Genomic DNA, 15,216 nt, shown 5'->3' on the forward strand with positions numbered 1-15,216 from the left:
TCTGCTTCCCTGGACCCTGCCCCTAGTGGCCGGCCCTGGCACTCAACCCCCATCCAGGTGGGATGGGGTGTCCCTCTGCCTGCGCCCCAGGCTTGCCCACCTGCTGGGAAGCCTCCAGCACAGCAGTCCTGTGCGCAGTCCTGGCCCTGGCCATCTGCAGCTCCACTACCAGGCTGGGCTGGGCTGGAGTGTGCAGCCTGGAGATGGGGTGGGGTCAGCAGAATGCAGACGGTGTCTCTGCCTGTGTTCTGAGTCCATCCCTGGTGCTTGCCATGGCACTGGGAAGGACCTCTAGATAAGTTCTTTTTTATTGCTCTAGATCAGTGAGGAGTTTGAGAGTGTTCACGTAGGTTTTGCTGTTTTGCCTTAAACTGTAGCTTCTATAACAGGATGCTCTTTTTCTCTAAGGCTCTTCTGGGTGGGGATACTAGAGGGGATAATTTGAGAGCTGGCGATCTTGTGACTTCCGTCTGGAAATTCTCCTTGAATAGGCATAGCAAAATGTTCCTGAATCCAGCCAATCCATATCTAGTGTCTCCCACTTGTAACTAGTGCAGTATCCATCTGCCTTGCCTTACTCGTGCTAATTTGATCAGTGTCTGTCAAGAGTAACATAAATGTTGGAATGGTGTTCTCACTGGGTGATACGTGATGAATTTCTTTGACTTCCCATCACAATGGGAATCCTTTAACATAGGATCTTTAAGAGTAAGGACAGGGGTTGTTTGTGGATAAATTCCCAGATGGTGGGAGAAGACTATTATTTTGACACGGCTGTTAACTATTGTAATTTAATTTTACCAATATGTATGACTGGGAGATGTGAACTCACTCTTTCTCTCTCTCCTTCTCTTTTCCTCTAGGAGGGCTGCTGACCTGTTACTCTGCTGCTGAACAGCATGCAGTCCTTTCGGGAGCAAAGCAGTTACCACGGAAACCAGCAGAACTACCCACAGGAAGTGCACGGCACATCCCGGCTGGAAGAATTCAGCCCTCGCCAGCAGGCCCAGATGTTTCAGAGCTTTGGAGGAGGTGCTGGCAGTGGACGGCGTGGAGCAGCAGGGACCTCTGCAGCAATGCCTGGTGAGAGCTCTGGTCATCAGAGCTACCAAGGTTTCAGGAAAGAAGCAGGAGAATTTTACTACATGGCTTCCAACAAAGATGCTGTAGCAGCAGGAGGACAGCAACCACCTCAGCGCAGGCCGTCTGGGCCAGTGCAGAGCTATGGACCACCACAAGGGAGCAGCTTTGGGAGCCAGTATGGAAACGAGGGACATGTAGGCCAGTTTCAAACACAGCACTCAACCCTTGGGGGTGTCTCTCACTATCAGCAGGACTATACTGGACCTTTCTCTCCAGGGAGTACCCAATATCAGCAACAAGCTTCTAGCCAGCAGCAGCAAGTACAGCAACTGAGACAGCAAATCTATCAATCCCATCAGCCCTTGCCACAGGCATCCAGCCAACCTGTTTCTAGCGCCTCCCATTTGCAGCCAATGCAGCGTCCATCTGCCTTGCCTTCCTCTGCTTCTGGATACCAGTTACGAGTGGGTCAGTTCAGTCAACACTATCAACCCCCTGCTTCTTCTTCCTCCTCTTTTCCTTCCCCCCAGCGTTTTGGCCAGTCGGGACAGAATTACGATGGCAGTTACAATGTGAATTCTGGTTCACAATATGAAGGCCATGCTGTGGGTTCCAGTGCACAAGCTTATGGAACCCAATCTAATTTTAACTTTCAGACTCAGCCAATTAAAAGTTTTGAGCAATCTAAGATGCCCCAAGGTGGACAGCAGGGGCAGCAGCAACAGCATCCCTCACAGCATGTAATGCAGTACTCAAATGCAGCTACCAAGCTTTCACTTCAAAGTCAAGTGGGACAGTACAGCCAATCTGAAGTCCCTGTGAGGTCACCAATGCAATTTCATCAGAATTTCAGTCCTATTTCCAACCCGTCTCCAGCTGCCTCTGTAGTTCAGTCTCCAAGCTGCAGCTCCACTCCATCTCCTCTCATGTCAGGTGGAGAAAATCTTCAGTGTGGGCAAGGCAACATGTCCATGGGCTCTAGAAATCGGATTTTGCAGATGATGCCTCAGCTCAGCCCAACACCATCCATGATGCCGAGCCCCAATGCTCAAGCTGGGGGCTTCAAGGGATTTGGGTTGGAAGGGTTGCAGGAGAAAAGGCTTACAGATCCAGGTCTGAGCAGCCTAAGTGCTCTAAGCTCTCAAGTTGCTAATCTTCCCAACACAGTCCAGCACATGTTGCTTTCAGATGCCTTGGCACCTCAGAAAAAAGGTTCTAAAAGATCATCATCTTCTAAAAAGGCTGACAGCTGTACAAACTCAGAAGGCTCCTCCCAGGCAGAAGAGCAACTCAAGTCTCCTCTGGCAGAATCTCTTGATGGTGGCTGCTCCAGCAGTTCAGAGGATCATGGAGAGCGAGTGAGGCAGTTGAGTGGCCAGAGCACTAGTTCAGACACCACTTACAAAGGGGGCAATGTAGAAAGATCCAACTCCTCACCAGCACAAGGCTCTCAGAATGAGCCACCAAAAGTCAGTACCAGCCCTGCAGCTAGGGAAGATGTGTCCTCCCCTGATGGAAAGGAAGCCTTGGTAGCAGCAGAGGCTGCCCCAAAAGTGAATGAAAAGGCGGTTGGGGTGATTGTCTCCCGGGAGGCCATGACAGGCAGAGTAGAAAAGTCAGGTGGGTCAGATAAAACCACACAAGATGATGTTTCTACAGCTACCCAAGCAGCTCCTGGGTCCAGTGGATTGAAGGAAACTGGGCAAGTGATGCCACAACCAGAGCCTCAAGGAGGGAGTAAAGGGAGTAAAAGTGGGGATAACAACACTAACCACAACGGAGAGGGTAGCAGCCAGGCTAGTCATACAATCCTGGGGTCAAGTTTTCCTGGTAGAACAGAACCTTCCAAATCTCCTGGCAGTTTAAGGTACAGCTATAAGGATAATTTAGGTGCTGGCATGCAGAGAAATATTGGTGGCTTTCCTCAGTATCCTTTGAGCCAAGAAAAAGGGGATTTTCCAGGGCATAGTGAGCGAAAGGGGCGGAATGAGAAATTTCCCAGTCTCCTACAGGAAGTTTTGCAGGGGTATCACCATCACCCAGATAGAAGATATGCTAGGAATGCTCAGGAGCATCCAGGGATGGCTGGAAGCTTGGAAGGAGCCATGAGGCCCAATGTTTTAATTAGCCAAGCCAATGAATTAACCAACAGAAGCCTTCTAAACAAAACCATGGGATCACTCCTGGAAAGCCCCCATTGGGGCCCCTGGGATAGGAAATCAAGTGGCACAGCTCCTGAGATGAAACAGATCAATCTGGCTGACTATCCTATCCCTAGAAAGTTTGAGGTGGAGTCACAGTCGTCTGCCCATGAAGGAGGTGCACTATCAGAGAGGAGGTCTGTTATCTGTGACATATCTCCACTAAGACAATTGGTTAGGGACCCTGGGCCTCACCCAATTGGGCACATGGGTCCTGAGGCCAGAAGTGGAAGAGGTGAGCGGCTTACTCCTGGTTTAGGCCAGTCAGTCATACTCCCTGGTGGCCTGGTGTCCATGGAAACAAAGTTAAAGTCTCATAGTGGGCAAATAAAAGAGGAAGATTTTGAACAGTCAAAGACCTCAGTCAGTCTTAACAGCAAGAAATCTGGTGATCACTGTCATCCTCCCGGCATCAAACATGAATCTTTCCGAGGCAATGCCAGCCCTGGAGCTGCAGTCTCTGATGTTACTTCGGACTACATCTCCCAGCAAGAGAGCAGGTCAACACAAATGAGGCGAGCCCCTGGCAGAATTGGAAGCGGCAGGGAAGGTATGAGGGGAAAATCACCTTCGCAGTTTCAGGATCTGGCTGATAAACTGAAGATGTCACCGGGCAGAAGCAGAGGCCCAGGAACAGATCTCCACCACATGAACCCCCACATGACTCTGGCTGAGAGGGTCAGCAGGGGTTCTTTACACTCTCCGTTCGCTCAGAACTCTGAAGGTCCATCTTTGGCTTCAGCATATCATGCAAACACTAGGGCTCATGCTTTTGGTGACCCCAGCCAGAGTTTGAATTCCCAGTATCATTACAAAAGGCAGATATACCAGCAACAGCAAGATGAATACAAAGAATGGAGTAGCAGCACTGCTCAGGGCGTGATTGCTGCAGCTCAGCATAGACAGGAAGGGGCAAGGAAGAGCCCAAGGCAACAGCAGTTCCTTGACAGAGTAAGAAGTCCCTTGAAAAATGACAAGGATGGAATGATGTACATCCAGGCCAGCTCTTACCTTGATGCTGGAGGTCAAGAAACTGGGCGTTGTATCATGGGGAGTGATGGTGCTCAAAACAAGTGCACCGAATTAAAACATGGTAACCAGAAGATGCAGCAACAGGAATCTGGTTGGGATCTGTCCCGGCAGACCTCTCCAGCCAAGAGCAGTGGTCCTCTAGGAGCAGCCAATCAGAAAAGATTTTGCCCTCCGGATGGTGATGGGCACAGGCGAGAAGAATCTACAGATTTGCCGAAGCCGAGTAATGCCATGATGAGGCTCCCTGGCCAAGAAGATCAGTCTCCTCAAAATCCTTTAATTATGAGGAGAAGGGTCCGTTCTTTCATCTCTCCTATTCCTAGCAAAAGGCAGTCACAGGATGCAAAGAATAGTGGTACAGATGATAAGGGGCGACTGCTTCCTTCATCAAAGGAAGGAACTGACAAAGCATTCAACTCTTATGCCCACTCATCTCAAGGCCAAGATGCTGGGAAGTCACTGTCAAAGGGCGATCCTTCCAAAGATCTTCCTATTCCTGACAACAGGAATTGCCCTGCTGTTTCTCTTACTAGTCCGGCTAAGACCAAAATATTGCCTCCACGGAAGGGACGGGGATTAAAACTGGAAGCTATTGTTCAAAAAATTACATCCCCCAACATCAGGAGGAGTGTTTCCTCCAACAATGCTGAAATTGGTGCAGATGCTGTCACTCTTGATGACATCCTTTCCCTCAAGAGTGGACCTGAAGGTGGGAGTGTGACCAGTCATGGATCAGAAACTGAGAAGAGGAAAGGAGAGACTGCATCGGATCAAATGGGGACAGCGGGCCAAGAAATGGTGGGTGAAATGTCTCTATCAAGACAAGAAGAGTGGCATGGCAGCGAAGATGATAAGGTCAAAAAGGAGACATCTGAAGTAGCTAGTGTTAGTAAAGAAGGATCAGGGACTAGTGTGGCCCCACCATCTTCGCAGAAGTCTGGTATACAAGGAAGATCTGATGCTTCTGTAAGTGGAGCTGGAACTCTTACCTTTTCTGACTCAAAAACAGTCTCCCCATCTAATGTGTTTACTTCTGAATTGAACCCAAAGTCTGAAGAAAAAGATGGAGACGTTACAAACATTTCACCCAAGCCAGATGGCTTCCCCCCAAAGGGATATTTCCCCTCTGGAAAGAAAAAGGGGAGGCCCATTGGTAGCGTGAACAAGCAGAAGAAGCAGCAGCAACAGCAGCAGCAGCAACAACAGCAGCAGCCGTTGCCGCCGCCTCCACCACCACAGCCACCATCCCAGTCGTCAGAAGGTGCAGGTGGTGGAGAGCCAAAACCTAAGAGACAAAGGAGGGAGAGGAGGAAACCTGCAGCACAGCCAAGAAAGAGGAAAACTAGACGGGCTGCTCCCATTGTGGAGCCTCAAGAACCAGAGATCAAGCTGAAATATGCCACCCAATCTGTAGATAAAACTGACAACAAGAACAAGTCCTTTTTCCCTTATATTCATGTGGTAAACAAGTGTGAATTAGGTGCAGTGTGCACAATCATTAATGCTGAAGAAGAGGAGCAGAACAAGTTGGTGAGGGGTCGAAAGGGGCAGAGGTCCTCAACTCCCCCTCCTAGCAACACTGAGAGCAAAGTGCTGCCCACATCGACTTTCATGCTGCAGGGCCCAGTAGTAACAGAGTCTTCTGTCTTGGGGCATCTGGTTTGTTGCCTGTGTGGCAAGTGGGCCAGCTATCGCAACATGGGTGATCTCTTTGGGCCTTTCTATCCCCAGGATTATGCCGCTACACTGCCCAAAAACCCACCTCCCAAGAGGGCCACAGAAATGCAGAGCAAGGTCAAGGTACGGCACAAAAGTGCTTCTAATGGCTCCAAGACTGATACAGAAGAGGAAGAAGAACAGCAACAACAGAAGGAACAAAGAAGCCTGGCTGCCCATCCCCGCTTTAAGAGGCGGCACCGCTCTGAGGACTGTGGTGGGGCCTCTCGGTCACTTTCAAGGGGAGCTTCTTGTAAAAAAGCAACCACTGAGGGTGTCAGTGGCAGTGAAAAGACTCCTTTGGACTCAAAACCCCCGATGCCCACTTCAGAAGGTGGCTCTGAGCTGGAGTTACAAATTCCTGAACTACCTCTTGACAGCAATGAATTTTGGGTCCATGAGGGTTGTATTCTCTGGGCCAATGGGATCTACCTGGTCTGTGGCAGGCTGTATGGGCTGCAGGAAGCTGTGGAAATAGCAAGAGAGATGGTGAGTGCCAGAATTTACTAAGCATTGATGCTTGCAGTGTTTTATCTTTTGCAGCCAACTTCAGTCTGTTTTTCAAGCCATCTTTTTATCTGTATGGGAGATCTTGAAGAACACCCTTTTGGTGGAGGGTAAACATTCTAGTCTAGTTCATTAATTAAATGAGATTGGACTGAGATTTTTTTTAAAGCTATCTAGGAAATTTAGATGCATGTTATCTGTTACGAGGTATTGATTAACTCTATAGCAAATGCCATCATGTTTTTATATGCATGTACCATTCTGGCCAAGTTATAAGATCATGAGAATGTTGGGTGAGGTACAATGGGTAAATCCTAAGAAACTGGGTAACCTGGCAAATCTTGCAAGAACAAGGGGAAAGAAGCTGACACCTTCAAGCCAGGCTAAAATTGCTGTAGCACACTGCAGTTTCCTTTTTGGCACAATCACAACATCTGCAACATTTTCCCCCCCATATCTTGCTTTTGCAGAGACCCATAACTTATTGTCTTGCTTTGCTTCTTCAGCTAACCTTTCCATTTCTGCTCCTTTCTCTGGATCAGACCACATAGGCAGAGTTGGACTTCTCCCTAATTTTTGCTGCTTCAAATTCCCTCCTCCCTTGTTTGAATACTACTGTGTTGTCTTTTTGCATATTTTCCTTTTGCTGCTGACATACCATTTCCCTGGCTCCTTCTGATAAACATTTTTCTCTGTGATGATACTTTTGACTTCTGGGGCACTCTAATTCTTTCCTTAGTCTCCCAGTCATCATCTGTGACTTCAGCATCCACATTAATGACCTATCCACCCCCCTAATTGCATGTTTCTTTGCTTTCACTTCTTCATTTGACCTGCCACCTTGCTTCTACTCTCTCCCACTCATCAAATGTTTGTTTCTTTTGCTTCACTGAATGCTACTTGCATGCAGGCCTTCCACTCTGCTGAGGTCCTCCTTTCTGACCATCCCCTCATCTCTTTCAGCATCTCCAAACAGCTTCTTGTGCACAATTACCCATCTGCCTTTCTGTCACTTTTAGTTTATCAGCATGAATGACTTTTTGTCTACTCTTATCCTTCTCCTCCCTGCCTATTTCCCATTTTTCTAGTGCAGACTTCTTGATTCTCACCATGATCCACTTTTCTACATCTATAACTCTTTCCTATTGTTAGATCCCCTCTACCAACCCCCATCCCAGCATCTTTCTTCCTTTTGGGATACAGGTCTTGGAAAGAAATCCCTGGACTCAGTTGATTTCCTTCACCCCATAATTGCTCTTTCCTTCAGTTTTGTTGTTTTCCCAACTAAACTACTTTACTACTCCATGTCCACAGTGTTGGATCCTCTGGTCCACAGATCTCGTGTCTGCCATTCCAGATGTGTTTTTTGCTGTCTTTGATGTGGCTTTCCCTGTCTTACAACCCTCTTCTTCCCTGTTATAGACCAAAAGACTTCTCTTCTACTTTCCCCCTCAGAACTCTCCAACCAGTCCCATCTTTTGATCTTCCTGTGCACTGTTCTTGGGTAATCGTGTCCATAGACACATTTGGTCACTATCTCAGTGTTGATAACTTACCAAATTGCCTTTAATCTGCAGACATGTATCCTTCTGTTTAAATTTTGTCTGGACTCTGACATCTTCTTATGGATGTTAGGTGGATGTCCTTTTGCAGCGTCTGATGAAGTGAGCTACAGCTCATGAAAGCTTGTGGGGGTGCATGTGCGTAATACTCTCACAAAGCAGCATATATTCTGCTTTGGTTAGTCTATAAGGTGCAAATCTGTTCTGCCTTCTATCTTCTTATGCACGTTAGGTGGTCCTTTCAAGGTCAACACAGAGCTCTGTTTTTGCTTTCCACAGTTTTTGCTCTGTGGAGAGCATGGCTATTTTGTTTGTCACCTGGAGTCATAAACTGGGCATAATTTTTTGGCCAGATCTCTCTAGTATGTGGCATCTAGATTGAATGTAAATCTTGCCAATTTCTACTGCATAACATTGCTAAGACATGACCTATCATTATCCATCCACATAAATAACACGTTCATCCAGGCTTATCCTTTCATGTCTTGATTACTACAACATCCTTTTCTCTGTCTTTGCCCTGCTTATACCTGTTCAGAACACTGCTCCTTGGCAATCACTTTGACCACATCACTATTCTTTGCATTTTTCACTGTATCTTCCTCCTTTATTGCATGACGCTTCATTTGCAATGCCCTTCACTAACTGTGCCTACCTTGTCTATCATCTGTTATTTTCTAGACTGCAAACAGACGTTGCATTTGTCCTGGGATATAATGGTTCATCCCAGAATAAAGTGCAGTTGTGGAAATGTCCATGATTGTTGTGCCAGGATAAATCCTAAAAATGTTTCCTGGATAAAAGGTAGTAACTGTTTATCCCAGGGTATTGTAAAGTATGTCTGTACAGTTATGTTGGGATTAAATCATTGGCAAAAAAAGTGGTACTGCATTCAGCCATTCACTAAACCTTGGTTAGAAGGGTGATGTGTGTACATGCCAATCCTGGGATATTTTTGTTTTGGAATAAATACAGGCACAGCTTATCCAGGGACAAATACGGTGTCTGTTCCTAGCTCTATTGAAATAAAATCTCTGCTTTTAGTGTTCCTTTGTTCAGTTTTCACCCTTCTGCTTTGTCCCATGCAGTCTCTTGTGTTTTGGAAGAGTTCTTTAAACACCTGCATTGCTACCTTCTTACAACTTTTCTTGCTGTACTATCCATGGAAAACTTGAAAGTGGTTAGGCTGCTGATACCCTGATATCACTCCCTGGCATCCTGATTTGCGTGTCATTTTTGTCCTTTGTTTTTCTCTCATTGGTCTGCCTGGTATGAGACTATATGGTGTCTAGCACGATGTGTCCCTGGCTCATTTCTGGGCTGCTTGGTTTTATGGTAATACAAATAACAAACCTTGCCCCTCAGCACTATTGCCATTTCTAGGATATTTTGTTTTCCTTAGCAGTGTTAGTTTTTAACCTTTTATCTTGGCATAGTGAAGTTTGTAATGCTAAATGGTTCTGTGGAAGCAATCTGTCCTCTTCCATTCAGTAAGGAAATGGTTACATTTAACAGAGAGTTATACTAGCCACAGGCAGTCCTCAGGCATTGGAAAGGCTCAGTTGAACTAGACTCTACTTTACCTTGCTGCCTGAGGACAGCCTCCCAGCCCAAGCAACTCTCATCTTAATTCCATGCCTGGTGCATGCAATCTTTCTTTCCCCCCTCCTTGCTCTGCCAATGTATTTTCTTACTGTCACCTCTGACGTCCAGCTCATCATTCTTAGGGTGCTGGAAAAGGTAAACATTTGCAAGCCATCTTGCTGTTTTCAAGCAGGAGAGAGGAAGATAGATATGAGTGCATGTTCAGGGGCTTGCTTTCAGATCCAAACTGTGGTTTTTACTTTCCATATGACAATGTCATGTTTAAGGTCATGAGCCTCTCTGAAAGGAGCAATTCATGTCCATGCCCCGTTGTATGTCACTGTACTATTTCTGTACCCTAAAATCCTGATGGCTAGAGGGGATACAATCTATTTAACTTTTAGATTTTATAAAAATAGGTTTGTCTATGTGGAACAAAGGCTTAAATTAACAGAAGCTTTGCGAGAGGTTTTTTTTTTTTTTTTAAAGCTTGCTTTAAAAAGGTTCTCATCCTTCTTGTCGCTTTATAACAGTGGAGGCCAACTTTTTTGGCAGGCATGCCACAAATTAGCCTCGTACCCTCAGAGTGGCACTCTGATCCCCTTCCCTTTCTGCTTCCTGCCCTATAATCCCTGTCTGGTCTGCTGCTCTGCTTCCTGCCCTTTCTGCCAGAGACTATGCTGTGCTTCCGTTTCTTGATCTGCTGTGCAGCTCGCACAGTGGCTTATGTGCCACTTGTGCCACAGGTTGGTCACCTAGTTTATAAAATACCTTCCTGTAGAAGTGGCAGTCTTGGCCTTGGTGACATGAACTGTTTTAACTGTTTTCGCTTCTCGGCCTCTTGAAGGCTCAGATCGAGCGAAAACATTTATTCCTCAAACTGTATTCCAGAGACTAAAGGTTACAACGGTCTGTCTCTCCTTTTGCACCCAAGTAGTCACTAGACCGGGGTGGGCAATTATTTTGGGTGGAGAGCCACTTACTGAGTTTTGGCAAGCCATCGAGGGCCGCATGATAGGCAACCGGGGCAGATAAATATTAATTTTCTAAATTTTTTTAAGGGCTCCATGGGTTGGATAGAATGGCCTGGTGGGCCGTATTTTGCCCACCCCTGCACTAAACCAGTGCTTTTCTTCACTATACCATAGGTTAGGGTAGGATTTTTCAAAAGTTTCAAACTTGTAGCGGCACAGGTTCACTTTCTTGTTAACAGAGATTTGTGCTTCTTAGTTATTTAGGTGCTGTCAGAAATGTCAGCCTTATTCTGCTCTGTAAATAGCTTTTAGAGTAAAAATACAAAGGTGTAAATCCTTTAATATTTTTGGTAGTTCTGATAGTCTGCAGTCATGTCATGTCTTTTCTGACTTGCCTGTATTTTTATGTTATAGTGGTCTGGTGAGGAATCTACCATTCAAGAGGTGTTTCTTGTTCTGCTCAATGGGCAGTTTCTCACAAATGTTGTGTGCCTACACTTAAGGGGAAGAACACTCCAGCAAAAGCTTCAATATCTATCTTTTGTCAAAAAAAGCCTCTGAACAGTAATAAGAGTCCATCTCTAGAATCTAGTCATACGTAAAAGAGATTCTGGAAGCATATGGGTTCAAGTCTTCCCTTTAAAAAGGTTTTGCCAAACTATGAAGTAAGCTTCCTTCAAAGTTTGCTCATGTTTCACCAGTCTAGATGCAGTCAAGGCATCCATTAAGTAGCTTTCCAAATAGCTTCCAGAGCCTTTGAATCTGCTCTTAAAAAGGATGCCTTTCATGGCTTTATTTGTTGTCACTGTTCTACTGTGTTTCTCAGTGAGGAAAAGGGTTTATGTTAAGAATATGTCCTATAAGACATAAACAGACTTCAGATCCGGGGTGGGCAAAATACAGCTCACAAGCCGAATCTGGCCCGTGAGGCCATTTTATCCAGCACACGGGGCCCCTAAAAAAAATTCAGAAAATTAATATTTCTCTGCCCTTGGTTCCTGTCAAAAATGAGAGGAACCAAGGGCAGTAGGACCCAGCGGAAGCCCTGGGGGGCTCACCTGGTGCTCCCTGTTGTAGCTGCTTGCAGCTGCACATGCAGCCCCAATGGGTGAGCCTGGAGCTGTCACAGAGCCCAAGCTGGCAGTGGGGCAGGTTACAAGCTGGTGCTGAGCACAGGAAAAAGCGGCCCCTCACACCCCGTGGCCAGCACCCTGCACTGTAGCCACTTGCAGCCTGTCTCTGCTCAAAACAGCCCTGTGTGGGCTGCGAGTGACTGCAGCAGGGAGTGCTGGCCCTGAGGCAGGTGAGGGTCTGCTCTTCCCTGCGCTTAGCTTCTTAGCACCAGCTTCTTCCCTGCCAGCAGGCAGGGGGTCGGGGCTGTGTGCTGCCCCCCGCCTGTACTGTGGGGCTGGGGGGCATGGAGTGAGTAGGCGGGGAGCACGGGGCCTGCACCGGTGTCCCAGGGCCAGTGCTGGTGGGGCCCAGGCCAGGGTGGCAGGAGTGAAGGGTCTCAGCTGGCAGGGGCTCTTTGGAGCTAGGCCAGCTCCCCCCTCTCCCTGCTGGTGCAGCCCAGCTCCACAGACCCCCTGCCAACCTGTGCCCCGCTTTGGGCTCCACTGGTGCTGGCCCTGGGACATGGGACCAATGTCCCAAGATGGTGACCAGGGGGTGGGGTACCTATCAAGGGGCAGGGCTACCCATGCAGCTCTCGACAGCCTGCCAAAACTGGGTAAGTGGCCCTCCGCCCGAAATAATTGCCTACCCTTGCTTCAGATGGTTTGGCCTCCCGTGTCTCCTCTGGTCTGGATCAGTCAAATTAGTCCTTATTGGGGCCCAGGTTACTCTCTTGGCTTAGACTTTAGTACCTTGTCTTTTAAGCCCGAGTCATGGTGATAAATCTGCTTCTTGAAACCAGAGGTTTTAGATTGTAATTCTTGACCATTTTAGTTTCAAGGCACCCCTCCTTCAACTCAAAGTGCCCCTCAGAAAATGCCAGCTTAGTTTTCACTGATTTCTTGACTATAGAAAAATAACAGAGCAATTCTGTTGAAAAGAACTCAGAAAGATCACAGCAGAGCAGAAAGTTTTTAACACCATGAATTCTTATTTGAAATCTCTAGTTTTATCTTGTGAATGTTTGCACATCTAACAGTGCTAACATTGCATGGCACCACACAACACCTCTGAAAGGATCTTAAGAATCAGTGGTTTAGACTGTTGAGGTCTTGAAACTAAATACTGCTAAAGTTGATGGCAAGTGTCTGCTTTTGATTTAGCGTGTTATCCTTAGAAACTCTTTCCTTAAATATTCCAGGAAGTCAGTTGCAGTATTCTTGGACTACTTAAAACAGGATCTGAACCATTTGGTGCATTGTTATACCCACCACAGGAGAATACAGGTTTACATTTACCTTCATGGCCAGAAGAGCCATGGTTTAGGTTAGGGATGGGGAACCATCTGGCCTGTGGTCGGCCAGGGACTCATTTCCCCGCTGCCCCTGTCTGCATGGCTTGTGCCAGTCTCCATGGAAACCCCAGCCTCAGCCATACCAGCAGCATGTGCAGCAGAGCAGTGCAGGGGGCTGCTCCAGAGCTGCTGGGATTTTGCAGTGGGGGCAGCTTGCTCCTGGAGCCAGGGCAGAGCCGTGATCTCTAGCCTGCATGCTCTGGGCAGGGGCACACATGCAGGGGATCATGGCTTTGTCCTGGCTCCAGACAGGCTGTCACTGCTGCAAGGAACCAGGGCAAAGTTACAGTCTCCTGCATGTGTGCCCCTGCCTGGAGTGTGCACAAGCCATATGAGCAGGAGTGGGTGGGAGATGGATTTCCTGGCTGACTGCATCTGGCTGGTGGCCTGGAGGTTCCCCATCCCTGGTTCAGGTGGTGGCGGCGGTGCTGCAGCAGTATTGAGGGTTGCTAGAACAGTGGAAACCAACTGTTCTGGCATGCATGCTACAAGTTAGCTCCATACTCTCCTCAAGTGCTAGTCTCATCCCTTTCCTCTGCCCAATCTGCCACTCTTTGTTTCCTGCCTTATCTGTGACTGTGCTGTCTTTTTCCTCCAGTATCTACTGTGTGCCACACAGGTTGTCCTTGCCACTTGTGGTATATGTACCTATGCTAGAAGATCAAATTGTAGTTACTTTTCCTTATTCATCCTACCTCTCAAAAACCTGTTCCTTTTTTTTTACAAGCCTGCCCAGCCACTTTTTTCATATTGCTATATTCAGAAAAAGTGTTGTTTCACACTCATAAATAAATCTATATGCCTGCCTCTACCTCTTTCTTTCTTCAGGTATTCTTCTTGTGAGAAATTGTTGTAAGAGGAGATCTTGGATACAGTGAAATTTGGGAGCAGTAGAAGTGTTGCTAAAGCCTTAGAATGAAAAAAGAGCTTTTATTCCCAAAATAATCTGTGGTTCCACACTCTAGGTAGTAATGTAAATTTTCTAGATTTCTGCAAATTGGATAAACATTCTTGTAATACAGCATCGACTTAGTTCAACTCTAGTCCTGGTAATACCAGAGAAGTTAAAGAACAAGTCTCAGTAAACTATTCGTTGACACTTACCTAGCAGTTTCTGCTTACTGTGCTTCTGTAAAAGGGGAAATTGTTTATCATTCAATTAAAGCTGTTCTTTGAAAGGTCTTATGAATATATTAGTCTTCCTCCCTGCCCCTCCCACAATGGCCTTGCCTCACTCCCAGCCCCAGTAATCTTTTAGTTCTTATGTTTTGATTTTAGTATAACCCAAACTCATGGAGGAGCACAGTAAGTCCCTGGGACCTCACGTTCTCAATTTTGGTACTGGCTGCCAACAGTAAAAGGTAAGATATAGGGACAAGGTAGTTCTCGGTAGGGGCAGATCCAGGATCATAGTAGAGGGATTGCAGCCACAACTCCTTCACTAGCATATGGGCAGTGAAGAGAGTTCATCTCATATGTGCCATGAAGTTGAATGGGGATGGCCACATCCCCCTAATCACAGTCCTGGATGCCATTGAGCTCTTAGAGCTCTGCATCTGCTCTGATCTCACTGATTGGTGCAGGGTTTGGTTGGAGTTCTTGCTGCTGCTGCTGCTTGCCGTTCCTCCCTTGTACCCATCCTTTTTTCTCCAGCTGCTGAATTCAGGAAATTAGCGGCAGCAGCAACACACAGCCCCTGCTTTCTCACAGCTCTGGAGCCCAGAGGCTGAGCACTGCCACTGCTTGTCTCCTCTTATTCCCTGCCACTAAATTTGGGGGAGAGGGCAGGTTGGGAATGAAAAGAGCTCCAGAGTTGTGTGAAAGCAGGGGCTCCAGCCATCTGGAGAGGTTGGAGCTCTTGGTATATGGAAAGCTCTGGCAGCAGCAGTGCTGACATGCAAGTGAGCTCAAGAGCACTCACCATGCTTGCAGCACACAGCCAGAAGGAGGGGTGCAACTGCACCACTACTTTTCTCCTTCAGTCTGCTCCTGGTTCTTGGCCTTCTCTACGGATTCTGACTGAAACTCATTTGGAATTTCATTTGTCAGTAGATTTTTTTTTTTTTTTTTTTTTTTTTTTTTTTTTTTTT

At 46.9% G+C, this 15,216-nt stretch overlaps 1 protein-coding gene across 2 annotated transcripts in view; it reads left to right on the top strand.

Annotated features, from left to right (window-relative positions):
* TCF20 (transcription factor 20) overlaps positions 1-15,216 on the top strand; it is a 175,548-nt gene that overhangs the window by 112,842 nt on the left and 47,490 nt on the right. For both annotated transcript variants that reach the window (XM_019545230.1, XM_019545231.1), the window contains one exon: positions 864-6,521. In XM_019545230.1, coding sequence (XP_019400775.1) covers positions 900-6,521 — 5,622 coding nt within the window. In that variant the 5' untranslated portion in view covers positions 864-899. The remainder of the gene's footprint in view (positions 1-863; positions 6,522-15,216) is intronic.

Source organism: Crocodylus porosus, unplaced genomic scaffold (assembly GCF_001723895.1).
Source record: "Crocodylus porosus isolate Cpor-Errol unplaced genomic scaffold, CroPor_comp1, whole genome shotgun sequence".
Lineage (NCBI taxonomy): Eukaryota > Metazoa > Chordata > Crocodylia > Crocodylidae > Crocodylus > Crocodylus porosus.